This window comes from Emydura macquarii, unplaced genomic scaffold (genome assembly GCF_026122565.2).
Source record: "Emydura macquarii macquarii isolate MOO-44397 ecotype Brisbane River unplaced genomic scaffold, CSIRO-AGI_Emac_v2 contig_3345, whole genome shotgun sequence".
Lineage (NCBI taxonomy): Eukaryota > Metazoa > Chordata > Testudines > Chelidae > Emydura > Emydura macquarii.
The window spans coordinates 5,567,218-5,586,487 of NW_027133482.1; the positions used below are offsets into that span (position 1 = coordinate 5,567,218).

At 46.9% G+C, this 19,270-nt stretch overlaps 1 protein-coding gene across 3 annotated transcripts in view; it reads right to left on the bottom strand.

Annotated features, from left to right (window-relative positions):
- Window positions 1-19,270, bottom strand: part of DYSF (dysferlin) — a 273,511-nt gene that overhangs the window by 13,286 nt on the left and 240,955 nt on the right. For all 3 annotated transcript variants that reach the window (XM_067533631.1, XM_067533629.1, XM_067533632.1), the window contains 5 exons: window positions 18,415-18,556; window positions 7,593-7,692; window positions 2,642-2,820; window positions 856-965; window positions 344-491 (listed from right to left, as the gene is read on the bottom strand). In XM_067533631.1, the coding sequence (XP_067389732.1) occupies window positions 344-491; window positions 856-965; window positions 2,642-2,820; window positions 7,593-7,692; window positions 18,415-18,556 (679 nt within the window). The remainder of the gene's footprint in view (window positions 1-343; window positions 492-855; window positions 966-2,641; window positions 2,821-7,592; window positions 7,693-18,414; window positions 18,557-19,270) is intronic.

Consider the following 19,270-nt stretch of genomic DNA (forward strand, 5'->3'; position numbering starts at 1 on the left):
CAGAACTGACTGACAGCCCCTGGAAATCTCCCACCATCCTTATCCATGGGGCAGCCCCATTGGTTCTAGCAATGGCGACAGGGCGAGCGCAGGCCTGCCAGCTGCAGTGTAGCTACCATGACATCACCCCCTGTTCCAAGATGACAAGGCATGGCTAAAACAACATGGGCACCTCCCATGCCAGGCCTAACAGGGTTGTCACTCCGGGTGGAGTGGTGCCGATGGCAGGGCAGTGGTGGGAAATGGGTAAGTAAAATGCTAGGGTAGCCATGGCATGGGGGCGTGTGCTGACAGCTGCCTGGAGGCCCCAGCAGTGTTTTCCCAGCCCCTCCCGAAATCCTACCGGGAAGGCGTAGATGAAAATCCCGATGAAGAGCAGCAGGACGAAGACCACGATGGCGATGAGAAAGACCCACTTGAACCGCCGCCACAGGATGTACTTCATGGTTTTGTAGGGGGAGGTGAACCACAGAAAGGAGGTTTCCGGGCGCCTGCAACCAGGACAGTCAGGGTCAGCTCTGAGATCTCTGCACAGGACAGCCCCCTGGTCCGTTAGCCACTGCTGAGCCGGACATGCGTTTCCAAGGGGGACTGCACCCCATCAGACCCCCCCAGACACCCCACCAACATACGGGAGCAACACGCCAGCTGGAGCCTTGCCCAGACACTCCTGGTGCATCCAGGTGGAACACGCCAGCTGAACCACACACTCCTCACCCAGACACGCACACACACACGTGTTTGCTGGATTGAGTCGCTGTGATTGTGCCCTCTTGACACAGGGGCCTGTCTTTTCTACTTGCTTCTCAAGAACCCTGAGCCCCCAGGGTGGGTTTAGAATCAACACCCTCTTACTTGGGGTCCTCCAGCTTTGGGTTCATGTTTGGCTCGTCACGGCCCATCCCCGCCGGCCTTTCTTCGTGCTCCTGCTCCGTCACGATCTCCAAGGTCATTTCCAACTTGCCCTGCATGGGAAAAGAGACAAGAAATAGAGAGTAACCGGCTCTGGGGAGCGAAACACTGGCTTGGGAAAGGAAAATCGCTTCCGGGCTTCAGCCAATCGCTAACTATAGGGATCAGGGCGATTATCCCACATTTGCTACTGCTGGATTCTGGGTGCTGGCTATTGTCAGAGACAGGACGCTGGACTAGATGGACCCTGGGTCTGATCTGGTCTGGCTATTGTTCTGTTCCTCTGTTTCAATTTAGAAAACTCTGTGCTCGGAGGTTGAGCTAGATTCACCCATATTTTCTTAAACCGAGAACATATCCCATCTGTCTATTCCTCCGTAAGGCTAGCGAATGAGTTTGCTGGCTGGAAGATCTGAGGAAACAACAAATATTAAGCTATTAATGGAGAATATTTGCAAAGAGTGAATATTCACAATGTAATTACGTGTGTTTGCTGAGTTCTAAGTGCTCATCCAGTCAGGAAACAGAAGCATGCTATGCTATGTGACCTGAAATCTGACTGTGAAGAACTGCAAAGAGATCTCACAAAACTGGGCAACAAAATGGCAGATGAAATTTAATGTTGATAAATGCAAAGTAATGCACATTGGAAAACACAATCCCAACTATACATATGATGGGGTCTAAATTAGCTGTTACCACTCAGAAAGAGATCTGGGGGTCATTGTGGACAGTTCTCTGAAAACATCCACTCAATGTGCAGCAACCGTCAAAAAAGCTACCAGGCTGTTGGAAATCATTAGGGAAGGGATAGATAATACGACAGTGAATAGCATAATGCCTCTATACAAATCCATGGTACACCCACATCTTGAATCCTGCCTGCAGATCTGGTCACCCCATCTCAAAAACAATGTATTGGAATTGGAAAAGGTACAGAGAAGGGCAACAAAAATGATTAGGGGTATGGAACAGCTTTCATATGAGGAGAGATTATTAAGACTGGAATTGTTCATCTTGGAAAAGAGGTGACTAAGGAGGGGGATATGATAGAGGTGTATAAAATCATGACTGGTGTGGAGAAAGTGAACAGGGAAGTGTTATTTACCCATTTACATGACACAAGAACCAGGGGTCATGCAATGAAATTACTAGGCAGCAGGTTTAAAACAAACAAAAGGAAGTATTTCTCCTCACAATGCACAGTCAACCTGTGGAACTCCTTCATTCCCTCTTAAGCACCTGGCATTGGCCACTGTCAGACAACAGGATACGGAACTAGATGGACCACAGGTCTGACCCAGTACAGCCCTTCTTATGTTCTCAACGACCAATCAGAACAATTCAGTTTTCCGAATATCAAAATCTCACTCTGGGACCATGGTTTTGCTGTGTCCCAGTCCCAGGCCCTAGTCAATCACTGAGCCTCTTAGATAACACAAATGAATAATCGTAAGAAATTTGCGAACACAAAACAAGGCAAAATTCACTAAAACAAATTGTTCTGAATTATTTACCCAGCGCTGTGACAAATGCTGGGAAACCCTTAGGAGAGAAATGATGGACCAGGGTTTAGGGCATTAGCCTAGACCCTCGGTCAATTGCCTGCTCTGACACAGATTTCCTTTGTGACCTTGGGCAAGTCACTTAGCCGCCCTGGGCCTCAGTTCCCCATCTATACCATGGAGACAAAAGCAAAGATGATGCCAAGTGAGCCAAAGGGACTTACTGCAATGGTCTTCTTCTCGTCCACTTCCACAACACAGGGCCACCAGCCCTTGACAGCTTTCTGCTCAAAGAGCGACACAAATCGATCAGAGGACACAGTCTCATCCAAGAGCACTAAGGAGCACTTCTCAGCTGTCTTGGCAGGTGGTGGCATCCGGTTGAGATCCATCTGCACAGAACCTGCAAGGAGCAATGTTGTGAGGAAGAACTTTATCAGGTGGCATAACAGGCACCGAAATTAGGACCAGTTTTCCCAACGTACTCAGCTCCCACTGTGATACCGTTGGGCAGGTTTTCTAAAGAACTTAGCACCCAACGGGCTGACTGTCTGGCCCCAAATGGTCTACGACCAACTTGGTTAAGAACTCCTCTTTCCCTGTGTCCTTGTGCTGTTGTGGCAGTCGGGGGGTATCTGGCTTGTATGAGAGCGAGGGGCAGCCAGCAACGTTCTCCAGGAGGCCTCTCAGGGTTTGTTTACACTGCAATGTAAATCTGGGGTTAGCGGGGCTTGAGTCAGCTGACCCATGTGAGGGAATCCTGGGCTCGAACACCCACACTGTGTTTTAACGCTCTGGTAAGACCTTCCTAAACCGTGCTCGAACCTGGCGTCCACACTGCAGTGTGCAGACCCGAGTGAATGTAAGTAAATCCCAGAGTCCCTAGCGCCCTCCCCCCCCGCCGAAATGTGGCCACTCAAGCCCTCGGGCCAGGGTGCACTGTGGGAAAACGTTACTGCCTGCCCTGCACATTCCTAGCAAGCAGTTCGCTTTGCAAAAGGCTGGATGGGTTCCTCTCCATTGCAAACCCAGGAGGCTCTCTGACAGTCTGCTTGAAGATCGGTGATCAGAAGAGAATGGGTTAACGCTGACCTGAGCTGCTGCCGTGTGCAAAGGGGGGTGGGTAGCTTCCATTTTCAGCAGAGTGGACGGCAGATGGCTGGGCTAAAGAGAACTAAGGAAGTTGTCCCATGTAATTGTGGGATACTTCTGGCTGACTCCCGGGACCGGAGTCAAGCAGGACTGCATCTACACTGCAAAGGACTCTGGGTCCTGGCTTAACTCGCACCCGGACCCTCCTGCCCCATGGGATCCTGGGACCTTGGGTCCAAGCCCTGGGTGAGCGGCATTGCAGTGTAGACACAATGAAGGTTAGGCTTGAGCCCAGACTCAAGCACAGAGTTATGCTGCAGCATAGACACAGCCTCGGCTTTGGAAGTCACTCCCCCTTGGTCTGAAAGAATCCACTTGTGTGCCTTCAGGGCTGCCCTGCCTCCGCTCAGAGAGACCAGCAGGCTTCCAGTGGGGAGGGTGAAATGTGGTGCTGTGGGCAGGCTGACGTCTCGCTTTGTGACGTGCTTTGAGGTCTTTGGAGGAAATGTCCCAGCTACTATCACTCAACAGACATAAGCAGCTGCCTGGTTTACATGTGCGTGAACACCCTGCAGATTTCATTGCTTCCAGAGCTCTGTTGGAAGCCTGAAAAAAGGGTCGCCCCATTCTTGTTCTCGCTTTGCCAACGTTCAGCGGCCTGCAGCGTGGCTCTCACTTTGTCCAGTCTCTCAGGCTACCTTTTCTCTAGGGAGGTTAGGACAGCACCCAGGTAAGGAACCAGCCAAGAAAACCCCACAATGAATTGCCCCAGTGCGGTGATGGGGGTGCTGTGCTGCTGGAGGCGCAGAGGAAAGGTAAATCTTTGGTCCTGACCATTTGTGGTCACCAAAGATCCTGCAGCAATATTTCCAGGGGGCAGCGTGTTAGCTCAGATGCCATGCTTGGGTATTTACATTCTGCCTGCCCCTCCCCTTCCACCTCTGCAATTTCAGTTGGATACAATTTCCCTCGTCACTTCCCAGCCCAAACTGTCCGGGGAAAAACTCACAAGCTGTGAAGCTCTTGTTTTCTCCCTATGTTGGCCGAACAAGCCGTCGTCTACATCTTACTGCTATATGGCCCCAGCTAGACTGACGGGGGCTGGGATCTTCAAATGCCTCTCTCTGGAAGGGACTTGGGAGTCGGAGATTGATGCTTCTAAGTCACTTCGAGTTAAATGGCACTCCCATGGATCTTGCATTTACAGCTTCAGCATAAATCACATTCCGCTGGATCTGGGGGGGAAATTCATGAAGTCTGGGGAGGAGATGCTTTGGGGGACCCCTGGCCACCGCAGCCATAGAGAACCCTGTCAAGAGGAACATTGCCCGCTGGGCCAGCACTGCCCAGTGGCTGCCGCTGCTCCAACGAACACGACTAGCCTGGGAGAGGGGGTGTGTGTGTGTGGGTGTGTAACGGTGGACAGCAAACTGGGTCTCAGACCCCTGCAGGCTCATTAAGACGAAGAAGGATTTAGACAGATAAATGCCTGATTCAGGCACCGATCATTTTGCCCCTCTTTTTGCCTCAGCCCCCGGGGAAATGGGCCAAATAGCAGTGTTAGTTGAGATGACGAACAGGTATTTGGATGCTTGACTCCAGGCAGCCACGTCTTGCAGAGAGGAGGATAACTTTGTGGGGAGAGAGCTGATCGGGAGCCGGGAGGCTGGCTAGGGGAGACTAGAACGAGGGGTGACTTGACCGCAGTCTGTATGAAAGGTTTGTAAATTGAAAAATTCAAAAATGCTCTTCCGGGGGGAGGCCGGGGGGAGGCCAATTGGAGGGGGAGCTGAAACGCACCTGGGGGGCTGACGGTTCTGGCGTCGCCCCAGCCTGGCTCCAGCCCCAGCCCTACTAGACTCACCCCCCGTCTCCCCCTAGGGACGAGGTCCCTGCAGGTCAGAGATGGGGAAGGGCTGGTGCTGAGGTGCCGTCGCAGACCCCTTTGGGGAACAGCAGCAGGCAAACTGGGCCCGATCCGGAGCAGGTGTGAACGGACGCTGCGCTGCTGGCATCACTGGCTCCACCCCCGTTTACAGCTGCTCCGGATCCATCCCGTCTTCTCCAGAGCTTGCGTCAGCTGGGCACTGAGCTCCAGCTCCCTGTGACGGAAGACGCCTGCAGATTTCATTAGTAGAGACTGGGGGAGGGTTATCCTTCAGGAGGAGCAAACCTAGCAGGAGAATTTAGGCAAACCAGAAAAGAGCCCTCCTCCAATCCTGATTCTGGCAATAAACAGCCACTTAAACCATTTTGCTGTGGAGAGGCAGCCCCCTATTTGTACCTTGAACACAAACACAGACACAGGTGGGCAGGCTGAACCACGGGACATGTGGACATGTAGATAAAGCCACCTGCCAACCCCGACACACACACACAGGGAGACATGCAGACACATGGACCTGCAGCCCCGTTGATAAACACACGAGCACAAAGACCCTCTGCCGAATTTTCAGCTGGACCTAGAGGAAAACCCCTTTTGAGATGGGCTTACCTCCCTCCAGGGGGAGGAAGTCTGGACTGCTATGCGGGAGGGAGAAGCGATGGGGGGCACAGTGGTGTGGAGAACAGACTCAGGCACTGGGGAGGTGACCTGATGTTGGGGGTAAAACTGATGGGGCCAAAATCACCTTGCCCCATAAATTTGGGACAGCCGGCCGCACTGCTTGTCACACACATGCATTATGTTCCAAAATCAAAAGGCTGACTGGAAAACTCAGTGCAGGCCTCTGCTGAGGAGTGAGGTTATTTTTGGGCAACACATTTCAATGCAGCTCAGTCAAATCAGAGAGAGTTTGGAGGAGAGAGATCAGAAAGGCTTAGAAATTAAAAAGATAGAAGATAGAACACCTGACATTTCTACAGCACCTGAAACAGCCCAAAGCGCTTCACAAACTATATACATCCAGTGCAGCCACCTCTGGAGTGGAACTCACAACAAACTGCACAAAACAGAGGGGGAAATTTTGGCTGCGGAAGCCCAGCTTCTGAATTCTTACACAAAATGCCCCAGGATCTTTAACGTCCATGCAGGGCAGACCAGACCTTAGTGTTTTAAAGACTTGTCGGAAAGACGCATATGTAACAAATTGCATGGAATTCAATTTATCTATCTTGGCATGGGCTGAAAGGCCCGGCATGTTTGTTCTGGAGGAGAAAAGACGGAGGGGAGACATGAAAAGTGACTACAAATAGAGGATATAAAATGGGTGTTAGAAAGAGGTTTGATGCCAATTCTCACTCATTATTGCAGAGAGAACAAGAAACTATGGGCTTATGGAAAGCTGCATCAAGGTGAAATTTGGGTGAAATACTAGGAAAAAGAATATTGAAGATGACGGGGCAAGGTACCACGGGTCGTGAAATCGCCATTACTGGAGGTACTGGGACAGATCCTCAGGGACGTAAATCAGAGCAGCTCTTCTGAAATCATTGTAGCTATTGACGAGTGATACCAGCTGAGGAATTGGAGCACTGAAGACGGAGACCAGAGACCTGGCGTTTAGGGATTGCCTCGCATTATTCCCGCTGTGATACAGGGATCTGAACTAGATTGTCACTGACCCACTAGTGCTTCTTCCTAATCCAAAGGATTCTATAGTGATTTGATCTCTATCTCCACATCTTGCTCTTTCTCTATATATATTTCAGTACCAGTGAGTAAAGATGTGTGACATTTATTGCGTGAAACTTTTTTATCAGCAAAAAAATGCAGATTCAGAGACACCAAAACATTTCTCAGATTTCGGTTGGTTTCACCGAGTTGTTCATGTTGAAAACAACAAAAATTCTGAAAAATGTCAAAATGGTTCAATTTTTCTCTTCAGAATGACTTGTACAGAAATGTCCTTCGTTTTTTGAAAGTTAAAAAAAAAAACCACTCTAAATGTAGGTAAAATGTTTAGTTTGAAGTCAAACAAAACATTTTGTTCAACTCAAAATGACTTTTTTTTTTACTTTTCTATTTGCCAAAAATGTTCTAAAAATTAGGTCAACTCGACAGTTTTTTTTTAATATATATTTTTGGAATAGACAGTAATCCGAACAATCAGTTATTTGAACTAAGGACACCTCCCCACTTACCCAAGTAGTCATCAAAGGAGAATTTGTCATTGTCCCAGATCTGGAGGATCAGCTGAGGAGGGACCTTATTTTCCGTCTTGTCCAAGCTCCAGAAGTGCTCCTGTGGTCACAGAGAAAAGGAAACAAACAAAGAAAAGAGGTTGAGCAGAAACTGGAATATAATGGCAATCATCATTTCATACATTATGCATCCTTAGCATCCCCAAGGTATACAGAGACGCTACCACTGGCTTTAATGACATTAGTTCTCACATGATACAAGCATTGGCCTCAGTCCACGCGTGGATGGGAGACATTCACTGCTGGAGTAGGTACCTCACTCAGTGCCAATGTCCCCAAATGGTGGTAACAGGTATCATGCTGCTGAAACATCTCTCTTTTGGATTCATACATTTAAAGGCCACAAGAGATGCCTATAATCATTCAGTCTGACCTCCTGGATAACAATTCCTGCATCAAAACCACAATTTCTCTTTGGGCTACAGGAGGTCTTGTAGAAAGATATCTAGTCTTGACTGAACGACTGCACGTGGTGAAGAATCCCACCCCATTCCCTAGTTAAACTCCAATGGTTAATTACCCTCCCTGTTTAAAACTGGTGCCATTGGATCTCATTCTGCCTTTTACTTCTAGATTAAGAACTATCTACTGTCAGAAAGCTCTTCCACATACAAGTACTTATAGACTTGGATCAAGTTACCTTATAACCTTTTCTTTCATAAACTAAATAGACTGAGTTTCTTCACTCTCTCACTGTAAGGCAGGATTTCTCGAATCATTCTTTTGATTTTTTTCTGAACCCTTCTCATCTTTCATCATCTCTTTTGAAGTGTGAACCACAGAACTGGGTACAGTATTCCAGTAATGGTCCCACTGATATTCCAGCAATGGTCCCACTGGCATTGAACATGTAATCATTAAAGATCCCAGGGCCCTTTTTTGCAAGAGCTGGGATGTTGGCCCTGGGGCTCTGGCCACATGCTAATGTAAGAAATTGCATTGTGACTATCTACATTTTCCCAGCAATTTCCATTAGATCTGCTATTCTTCCCTCCATTCACCCTCAGCTAACTTCGCTGCTTGCAAAACTTCCCTCTGGAGACCAGGGTTCACGCCCAGTGTAGGCTCCAAGTGGGACTGAGCTTGTGGTGGCATTCATCCTAGTTTGTCATGGATACTGGCCCACGTCAAAAAACGGCTACAAAATTTGGTACAATTGGCCAGTGTCCTCTCCAAAGGGGCCCGGTACTGGGCTCTTTGAAGGTGCCTGCTGGTTAGGAGTGATGTACAATGAAGGCCCTCATAACGCCTGGATCTAGCCAATAGGAATTTTGCTTGCATAGGGGATGTGCGGTCAGGACCATTATCTCTGTTGAATGTTCTCATGAAGAGCCAGGGAGCATCCTATAGGCCAGGCTTCACGCCATGGAGCCTGATTTAATTAAAACCAGGAAATGTTGGAATTATTCATGACACACGCACACCACCATAAATTTACCGCTGGAGCTACAAAACTTGCATTCATTGTATCATGCAATATAAGAAAAAAGAATGTGTCACGCTCCGTAAGAACATAAATTATTGTCCGGGGCGATGGTGGGGAGAGGGGAGTGTTTAAACCCCACTGAAATTGGTTTCATTTAAGAGATCCCCCTGGACGCTTGTATTTCAATGTATCTCCAGCCCTCTGCTCATTTGGGAAAAACACACCATTGGTTTTGAAATGGGGCGTTTTATTTATGCACCTTAAATATTTTATAATCCAAAAAAATTATAAAATAATAAATGGAAACTTCCATTTTTTTCACCTCTTCCTCCGAGAAACTGATTAAATATATGTTTTTCCAAGGGCATGGGGGAAGGGAGTCATTTTCCCAGCTAATAACTTATTCTAAATTAAAACTGCTAACAAGGACCTATGCCTGCTTCTTGCCTTTCCTACGTTTTGATTACGTCCAAACCTGCAGCTACGTAAAGGTGAAACCACAGAAGAGAGTCCCCTGGGAAGTGTTACATATATGGAGAGCCAACTTACAAAAGCGAGATGGTTAAAACTTGGGTGTCTTTTAGGTACTTAAACTAGGCAACCTGGTTTTCAGAAGATCTAGGCACCTGCAGCTCCTGGTCACATCGGTGCATAACTTTAAGGGACCCGAGTTTCAAAATGCTGACCTGCCCCTTTAAATGCTGGAGGTGGGAGTGTTCTCCTTTTGCTCACAAGAAGGAGGAGGCAAAACACCTGCCAGGTGGGGCAGAAACTAAGAGTCTGAGAGGCTGTAATGAGGCTGCCTGGTCCCCAGGCTCGAAGGTTTAACAAACCATAGAAGCTGAAGATATCGCCGTCTGTTCTGTTTCACAGGGTCTGCCACGGTGAAAGGCAAGTGGCATTTAATTGACTTTAATCAGCAGATTCTGTATTTTTGGCCACCAAAAAATGGTGTCAGGAACACGGATACAATGTAGAATCTATTCAAAATTCACGGGGTGACCCCAAGAATTCCCAAGGTGCCGAACAATGGGGCCCATCTCTGAGCCCAGGTCTGCCACACTTACTCATGCTGAATAGCAACCTACCCCGGGAACGCTTCCATTTTGATTTCAGTGGGCCCAGTTCATACCGAGGAGCTCGTTATTCCAGCCATAGACTCATCGAAGGCGACGATACCAAAAGGGGACGCAGCATGGACGGGGGGCAGGGCACTGACTTGGGTGTTAGTAGACCTGGCCCCTGCTCCTGAGCTGCTGTGTGACGTAGGCAAGTCACCTGCCCTCTCCACCTCTGCTTCCCCCCAACCGTTGTCGATTTAGACTCTTATCTCTGCAGGGCAGGGCTGTCACTTATTACGTGTGGCTGTAACGGGGCCCTGACATTTGCTACTCTATTGCCAATAACAAAGCACGTGGAATAAGGTGCTACTGAGTCTGGACAGCAAGATCTGCTCATGAACTCGGTTACTACTCAGCAAGGGCGTCAAAACCTGGCCCACTGAAATCACTGGGAGTTTGCCCGAATAAGGATTGAGCAAAGCCTGAATACAAAGATCTTATGCCTTGGTCTGCGATAAGCATATTCACCGTCCAACACTGCAGCTTTTACTCTGCTCTCGGTGAGCTCTCTGCCTGACTCAGGATGACTCACGCAGGATCAGGCGCTTGGCCGATTCAGACACAACACACAGGGTTTGCACAATCAGTGCACCTTGGCCTTTCTTGTGGAAAAACACCGTAAATGTGGTTTGGCCAGCCGGAGAGTGTTCCTCCTCGGAGCCATGTGAAGCCGGGGACACGGCGGAGCAAAGCTGGAAAGTAGGCTGTGAAAAAGGCTCAGATGGAGGGGAAAGGAGAGGAATTCGATGCATAGCTAAGTTTATGGGCTATTTCGAAGCCGCGAGAAACTTGCCTCAATGATTAAACCTTGCTATGAAGGTGCACCATAAAATAACCCTTTGTAACAATTTATTTCCCATCTCTTTTGCAAGCACGGGAGGGAAAGGGAGCTGAGTTATTGTCGGTTTGGTTTTGCAGTGGTTGGGAGAGGGGGCGGTGTGTAAATGTTTTATGGTTGTGAATAATGCAGGAGGGAGGCATAAGAAATTGTTCCTATCGCGAGCGAAGTGTTGACAGGGCTGCAACTCTTCCGGGCTGTTTATGTTCTCTGGAATACAAACTCAAGAGCAGCCCCTCATTTTCTCTGAGGCCATGTGACCTGGACTGCGGCTTTCCAATCTGGAGCTTTGAAGAAAGTCTGGCTTGTTTCAACAAGTACCTAGAGGAAAGAGTGATCTTCTTTGGCCCCACAGCCTGCGTTTGCTCCTGCTGGTTCCTACAAAGGGGGAGACCCTCGTGCATCTCGTTGGTGGTTGGTTTTCCAACATGCTTGTCTTGTGGCAGCCGAGATGTAGATCCCCTCCTTTTGTGACAACTAGAACTAACTGTTTCAAGCAGCAATTCCTTAAAGTGTCGAGAAACGGCTTCGCTGAACCTCGTCCCGTTAGGACATTTCATCCATTTATAATAAGCAGGCAGCTCAAATCATCCATTATCACTGCTGTCTTTGGCCGTGTTGCCTCTTTGAGCCCCCTAGTGTTGCCAGTTCTCACGATGTTACAATACTGGTGTTTTTTCTTCAAGCCCCAGCTCTTGGAGCCAGGTGACTTTCTGAAAACCTGAGTTTTCACTTTTCATGAAGATTAAGTTTCTAGCCCTCTTGGGTGCAGAGAAATGCTTGGAAACATGACCCCTTTTGATTAAGAAATTAGAAGGCAAATAAGAACCCAACGTTATTTTTAATGATTTTTAAGCCAACCTCATGATTTGGGGCAGGCGGGATCGACATAATTTTGTAATGCTTGCAGTTGGTAATAGTCTCCTTTAAAGTTCTACTCTCAAAGGCCTTCCCTTATCAGTAGGCCAGCACCGTAACCCTACTAGTAGTAAACTATATTTACAATATGTTTGTACAGTACCTAGCAGAATGGAGCCAGGAGCTAGTGGAAATTTGTAGTGTTCATCATGCTCTAAATGCTAAATAATAATAATGATGTTTGACTTGGGATTTTTATTCTCCAAATTCTACTGCATGGTGTTCTCGATTCTGTCTCTCACTGCAATCTGTGGAATGCTTTTGGTACAGTGCCACTTCTTCAATCTTTGCAATCTGTCCTTTCTATCTAATTTATAGCCAGGTGCCAGAGTGTTTGAGTGACTTTTGTCATTCCACTAGCCTTCAGTAATGTCTAGCACGTCCAGTTTTTCTTATGTTGCCAGGCATTCTAGTTCACCCATTTTTGCCTTCTAGCTCCTTGCTATGTTATTAATTTCTGTATAGGTCCATTTATTTTATTATTAATAAAATCAATAATCAGAAATAGAGCTGGTTGAAATTTTTCAGCAGAAATATTTTTCATCAAACTGGAAATATATGTTAAATTTGATGAAAATTTTGATTTTTCCAATAAAAAAATGGGAAACAAACTTTTTGTTTCAACTCAAAATTTTCATTTCATTTTACAAAAACCAAAATACATTCAGTTTTCAGGTTCTCCCATCTCATCTTTGTCTCCTGTATTTACATTCTCATTATTATTTTCCACTGCAAAAAAGGGGAAAAAAGCAGGAAAGGGAGAGGAAAAAAATTTCCAAACTGAAAACTGGTTTTTCCTAGTTTTTGATAACCAAAATGAAATGAAAATTTCAACATAATGTAAATTTCAGTTTGAATTTTTTTCAAATGAAAAAAAAAAAAAATCAACATTTTCCACCAAAAATTCCAAACACAAATGTTTTGTGCACGATATGTTGCAGGAAAAAACTTAGATGTTTCAACCAGCTCTAATCATGACAAGGAAGGAAAGTATTTACATGAGCCCATGCAAACATTTTCAAAAGAAAGGGTGTTAAAGAATGCAGCACTGATCCTGCAGGTAACTCCATGTATGATTCCAGTGGTAGCCGAGCGTCTCTGGCATCCTGCAGGAGATGCTCGGCACTTTGCATGATCAGAACCTAAGTTCTTCAAGGAGCTTTGGTATCTTTCAAGGTGGAAAGCAAAATATACCATGAGAATGCTACGGTGTTTGTCGCAGCTGCCGTAATTGTAGTTCTGGTTATTTTTCATAAGGGGGAAAGAAATGGGTAACTCCCCACATAACTCAAGGGATAAACTCCAGGAGATGTGTGATGAGCATACTGCGCCAGATCTGTCTGTCTAGCCATCTGTCTTAGGGTTTCATACAGCCGCCCATCACCCCAGTAGCAGCGCACCTTCCATGTAGAATCAATAGCCACGGCAAAGTCCCAAGTGGACTTCACAGAGTCTCTGGCTCTTCTCCCTGACCCAGGGTGGCTCACATCTGGTTAGCTCCAAGGAATGCAATGGCCAAGTCACCCCAGCAGAGGCTCAGCCCACAACACTCTTGGGCTGTTACTCCCAGAAAGACGTCAACAAATTGTAGTGAATCGACAGGAATTAATTGGCGGAACCAATTTACATGGAATCAAGGTAGGTTTAGGGTTGGGAGGATTTGAACCCCAGGGAGGGAGAAGAATTCGTTCTCAGCAGCACACTGCTGTAGCGAAGAATCAGGGAATAAAAACAAGCCTTCGGAAGTAAGTCTCCCCTTTTGCCCACTTCTTCCTCAAGTGAATGCCTTCCCCAATCTAGTCCACAGAGCTGGTCCCCTCTTCTCCTTCAGATCCATCCGAAGACCCACCGCTATCATGATGCCTACAGGAAACTGCCAACTGATAATGGCGACGTAGAGAACCCGTCAAGTTTGCTGCTATATCTGGGCCTTGTTTCAGTAAAACATTCAAGCAGAGGACTTCAATGGGGACTTAAACACGTGCTGATGTGCTTTGCTAAATTAGGGCCTTATTAATTTACATACACTCACCCATCCTACATTTAAATATCTCACAACCATCAAGTTATGCCCATAGCTATCCTATGTAACCACTAATTCTTAGCATTGGTATCCACACGCTCCCACCCCAACTACCCACTCTCATCCTCTGTCGTGTCTTAAATAAGAATGGAGTAAGGGCAGTGTCTCCCTATATGTTTATGTAGCACCCAGCCCAATGGGGCTCTGATCTTGTCTGGGATCTTCAGAGCCTATTGCTATAGAAGAATCACACAAGAAGAAGATGAAGTAGAAGAAGAAAATTCAGGGTGATTAGGAGACATTTTCGAAAGGTGAGATCCATTAGTCTGTGGAGTAATCTCCCAGGGGAAGCAGTGGAAGACTCATTGTTTAGGAAAAAAACTAGCCAAAGCCCTGGAGGAAAGTCTGTAGGAACCAATTTTGCACTAGCAGAGGAATGAAGAAGGTCGGCCCAATGGATCTTTACGTATCTCTACCGTTGACGATTCATTACACTATTACACGCAGAGATAAGTCTTAAGAAAACCCCTTAATTTGAACTTCCCTGAATTGTAGGGGAAATATTTGCAACCTGGCTATGAATTTTGCATTCCACAGTCCATTTCTTAATGGGGAGCTCAGAGTTCCTTGCAGATTAACTAACAGAGAGCATAGCCCCGGGAGAAACAAAGGAGCAAAAAGCCAGTGCAGTACTCTTCTCTGCAGGGCTCACAGCCCAAACGCCACCTCCGGGACGCCTGGGCGCAGGTGGCTTTTAGCAGCTCAGAATTCGCTGTCTGACCGTTTTGATTTAAATTCCGCTCTCTCTGGCTGCATTTAAAGATCAGTGCATGGGCTTTTACAGCAGCAGTAATGAACCTGGAGTTCAAACAGCACATGGCGAGATCAAAAATTGCAAGAGGGGAATGTGTCCTGCAAACACAAAGCATGGCTTTTCATTCGTTATTTTTGCCTTTACAGAGATATTTTACAAGCTGTTTATTTTCTGATACAGTGTTGGCAGACATGTGGTTGGAGGAGAATCAATATCAGCACAGTGGGATGTATTTTCTTAAAGGGTTTATGGAGGGGGGGGGGCTTTGCTTTTTCAAAGGGGGGATAATTGAATGTACTACACACTGCAGTTTTGATTTGTTTAACACGAAGCGTGAAATGGGTAAGGCTATGATTCTGTCAATCAGCTTAACTATCCAGTGCTTCACATTGAAACTAGGCACCCTCCCGGGGGAAGGGGGGCTGGATAGCTCCAGGGACTGGTAATGGAACTAAGGAGTCTTTCACACCGAAGCATTGGCTCCAATTCCTCTAACTCCAGAAAGTTCGCTCACTGTGAAACGAATTGGGAGAAGAGCTCGTTGGCCTTGTCTACGCTACAAAGATACATCAACCGACGTTAGGTCGACTTACGGCCACCACTGTAATTATGGTGGTGGCTGACGTCTACGCTGCCCTCCTTGGGCTGGTGGCGTGCACGTCCCCACAGGCCCCCAGCGGGCTGCTACCCCCTCTCCCTGTTCCCAGCCGGGAGCGAGGTCCAACCGCACAGATCTCCAGGGCAGCGGGGAGCAGCTGGGATCTAGCCACCCGGCTTTCTCTAGAGCTGTGAGATTGACAAGAACGCCCGCCAATGGCTGATGTAAGGAACGTGGAGCCTCCACCGACGCGGCGTCGCACTGACTGCACCGACATAAGCCCTACGCCTCTCGTCGAGGTGGCTTTATTGTGTCAGCACAGCAGGGGAGGAGCATTTCTGTGTATGCACCTCCACGGCTTTGTCGACAAAGCTCTGTAGTGTCGGCCAGCCCACAGCCTAGCTCACATACAGGCAGATGGTCACACCCCAATAAGCTTTCAGAGACACCAATGGTTGGAGGCCCAAGGAGACCAGGTTCTTGTTGGCAGGGAAGCACGATGGAGACAAGAACTCCGGTGGGGGGCTGAATTCATCCCATGGTGTCTACCTCTACCCAGCCTCACACCCCCGACTGCTCCTGTGCTCCCCTTCAATGTCTGCCGGCTGTTCCCTCCTTTAGTTGTTGTCTAGCCACGCTATGAAGATACTTGACAACCTGTAGCTGGATCAGCAGCACAATGTTGAGGACTCTCGTTGTATGCTTGACCCCAGTGCGGGATATGTGATAACAATTTCCTCATCTCTGGATTCACTCCTGCAGCTGGGCACCCGTGGGGTAAGTTGAGTGCCCTCTGAAGGCCTGTTAGATCCCCCTTATGGTGGTCTTTTACCAGCACTCTGCTGCCTCCTATGTCCAGAATCCTTTCCTCAAGAGTCAGTCCTCCAACCCCTTCACCACGGTTGTTGTGCAACCCACTGATTCACAGATTCAAAGGCCGGAAGAGACGGTTGTGATCAGCTGACCTCCTGCGTGAGTGACTTTCCCTGAATTAGTTACCGTTTGAACTAAAGCAGATCTCTTCGAGAAACATCCAATCTTGATTTCGAAAATCGCCAGTGATGGAGGATCCACCACCACACTTAGTGAGCTTTTCCATGTTAATTACCCTCTAATTACTGGTAAACGTGTCCCTGACCCAAGGAAGCAGAGAGTTTGTTACAACTCTCAACTTGAGAAGCGAACTCTTCGGGTCAGGATGCAGAGATTCCTGCTCCTATCTCTGGAGGTCCCTTGTTCAATGCTAGGGTTGGTGAAGATAATGGTTGTCACGGTTGCTCTTTTCTGAATACCTTCCTATTTGACTCTATCTTTATGGTAAGATGGTGTCCAGAAGTGTCACTCTTGACAATGCCTTTAAGTCATGCCGTTAGGTGACACAGACCCACATGACATTCTGATAAGTAAGCTGGAGAAATGTGGGCTTGGCAGAACTACCATTAAGTGGATACATACTTGGTTAAACAATCGCAAACAAAGAGTAACTATTAATGGAAGGATGTTGGATTGGAGGGAGGGCTCAAGTAGGGTTCCACAGGGATCTATTCTGGGCCTGGTGTTGGTTAACATCTTTGTTAATGACTTGAATGTAGATACAGAGAGCAGACTGATCAAATTTGCAGATGACACAAATCTGGGGAGGTTGCCAACACTTTGGAGGATAGAGCTAAAATTCAGAGGGATCTTGATAAATTGGAGAACTGGGTTATAGAAACAAAATGAAATTCAACGAAGGCAAATGTACGGTGCTGCACTTAGGGAGGAAAAGCCAAACGCACCAATACAGAAATGGGGATAACTGGCTTGGCAGCAGCACTGCTGGGAAGGATCTGGGAGTTGGGGTGGATCACAGCCTCAACCTGAATCAGCAACACGATGCCGTTGCCAAAAAAAAACAAATGCAATTTCACGTGGCATTAACAGAGGCAGAGCATGCAAGTCACGGGAGGTGATAGTCCTGAACTACTTGGCACTGGTTAGGTCTCAGCTGGAGTAGTGTGTCCAATTTTGGTCACCAATATATAGAAAGGATGTGGAGAAACTGGAAAGGATCCAAAGGTGAACAACAAAGATGATCAAAGGGATGGCATGCAAACCATATGAGCAAAGGCTGAAGGAACTGGGTCTGTTTAGTTTGGAAAAGGAGATTAAGAGGGGACGTGATAGTGTCTTCAGATACTTGAAAGGCTGCCATAAAAAAGATGGAGAAAAGTCGTTCTCTCTTGCCACAGAGAGCAGGACAAGAGGCCATGGGTTCAAAGTACAGCACAGCAGATTTAGATGAAATCTCAGGAAAAACTTCCTAAAACTTCTAAGAACAATAGGACAACGGCACTGCCTCGGGAGGGTGTGGAAGCTCCATCACTGGAGGTTTTCAAGAGGAGGCTGGATAGCCGCCTGTCTTGGATGGTTTAGCCACAACAAATCCTGCGTCTTGGCAGGGGTTTAGACTAGATGACCCTCGCTGTCATTTCTAACCCTATGGTTTTATGATTCTATTCTATGATTAAAAAGTTCCCGCGGGGTAGCCGTGTTAGTCTGTGTACAGCAAAACAACAAGAGTCCTGTAGCACCTTAAAGACTAACAAACTTCTGCGGGCATAAGCTTTCCTGGGCTGCAATCCACTGCATCTGGTGAAGCAGGTTGCAGCCCACGAAAGCTTCTGCCCACAGAAATGTGTTAGTCTTTAAGGTGCTACAGGACTCTGGTTGTTTCATTCTATGATTCTAATTTTCACAGGAAGATGTCTGATTCCTGGATTTATAAAACCAACCAAATCCTCCCTTCAGTCCCAACTTTCCCATTTAAAAACCGATCAATGACAGGCATATACCTGTGTGACTTCAGTGTGTTGTATCTGTATGTTATGTGTCTTAGAACAAGTATACGTTCTTTTCAGTGTTGTATCCATGTTGGTCACAGGATATGAGAGAGAGAAGGTGAATGAGGGAATATATTCTATTAGACCAACTTTTGTTGATGAAAGAGACCAGCTTTCGAGATGTCCATCTGGGGACGCTCACCTTTTTAGCAATGTGACAGACTTGCTCGGCAGGAAGGTAGTCAAAGGGGAATACTAATCTCCAGTTGAAATTCCCTTCGCCTCCCATAGATCGGTAGTGCACGTCAGTCTTCTGTTTGTTCTGCTCATGGCCAATCATCCAGCTGCAAAATACAAAGGCATTGTGTAATGAAATGAAAACAAAGGATCTTTGAGCAACTCACTCAAAACTGATGGGAGCAAATACAAAGATGACTGAAGGAATAATATTTGGTTTATTGCCCGCTGGCTGCCTATTGGTTTCCAATGGATTTTTTTTGACCTACAAGTCCAAGATGACCTGGGACCTACCTAAATAAAGGACCACGTCTCTCCTCCTGAACACTGCAGCAGTGGCCAGCAGTGCTTGAGCAAAGGCCTACGCTGTTAAAAGGTGTAGACGGGCATTTGCCGTTAAGGCTTCAAGATTTTGGAGATCTTTTTCACCCCAGGTCCAGAATAGCCTCAGTTTGTTTGTTCACCTTTAGGCTGCACTGTGAGTCCTGTGGAGCCGGTTAAAAACTTCCCATCAAGCCTTTTTTCCCAATAGAATTATTTTAAAAAGGATATTTTCATGAAAAAAATGTTCACTTTTGTCAAAATGGGTTCAGGTTTTTCTTGAAAAACCAAAACCCCTACATTTTTTAGTCTTCAAAAAATGAACGCCAAAAACAAAAATGCAATGTTTCCATCTTCCAGTGTTTTATGTATCTCATGAAGTGGGTTTCTGCCCACGAAAGCTTATGCCCAAGTAAATTTTTTAGTCTTTAAGGTGCCACAGGACTCTCATTGTTTTGCTAAAAACAGGCTAACACGGCTCCCCCTCTGGAACTCATCCG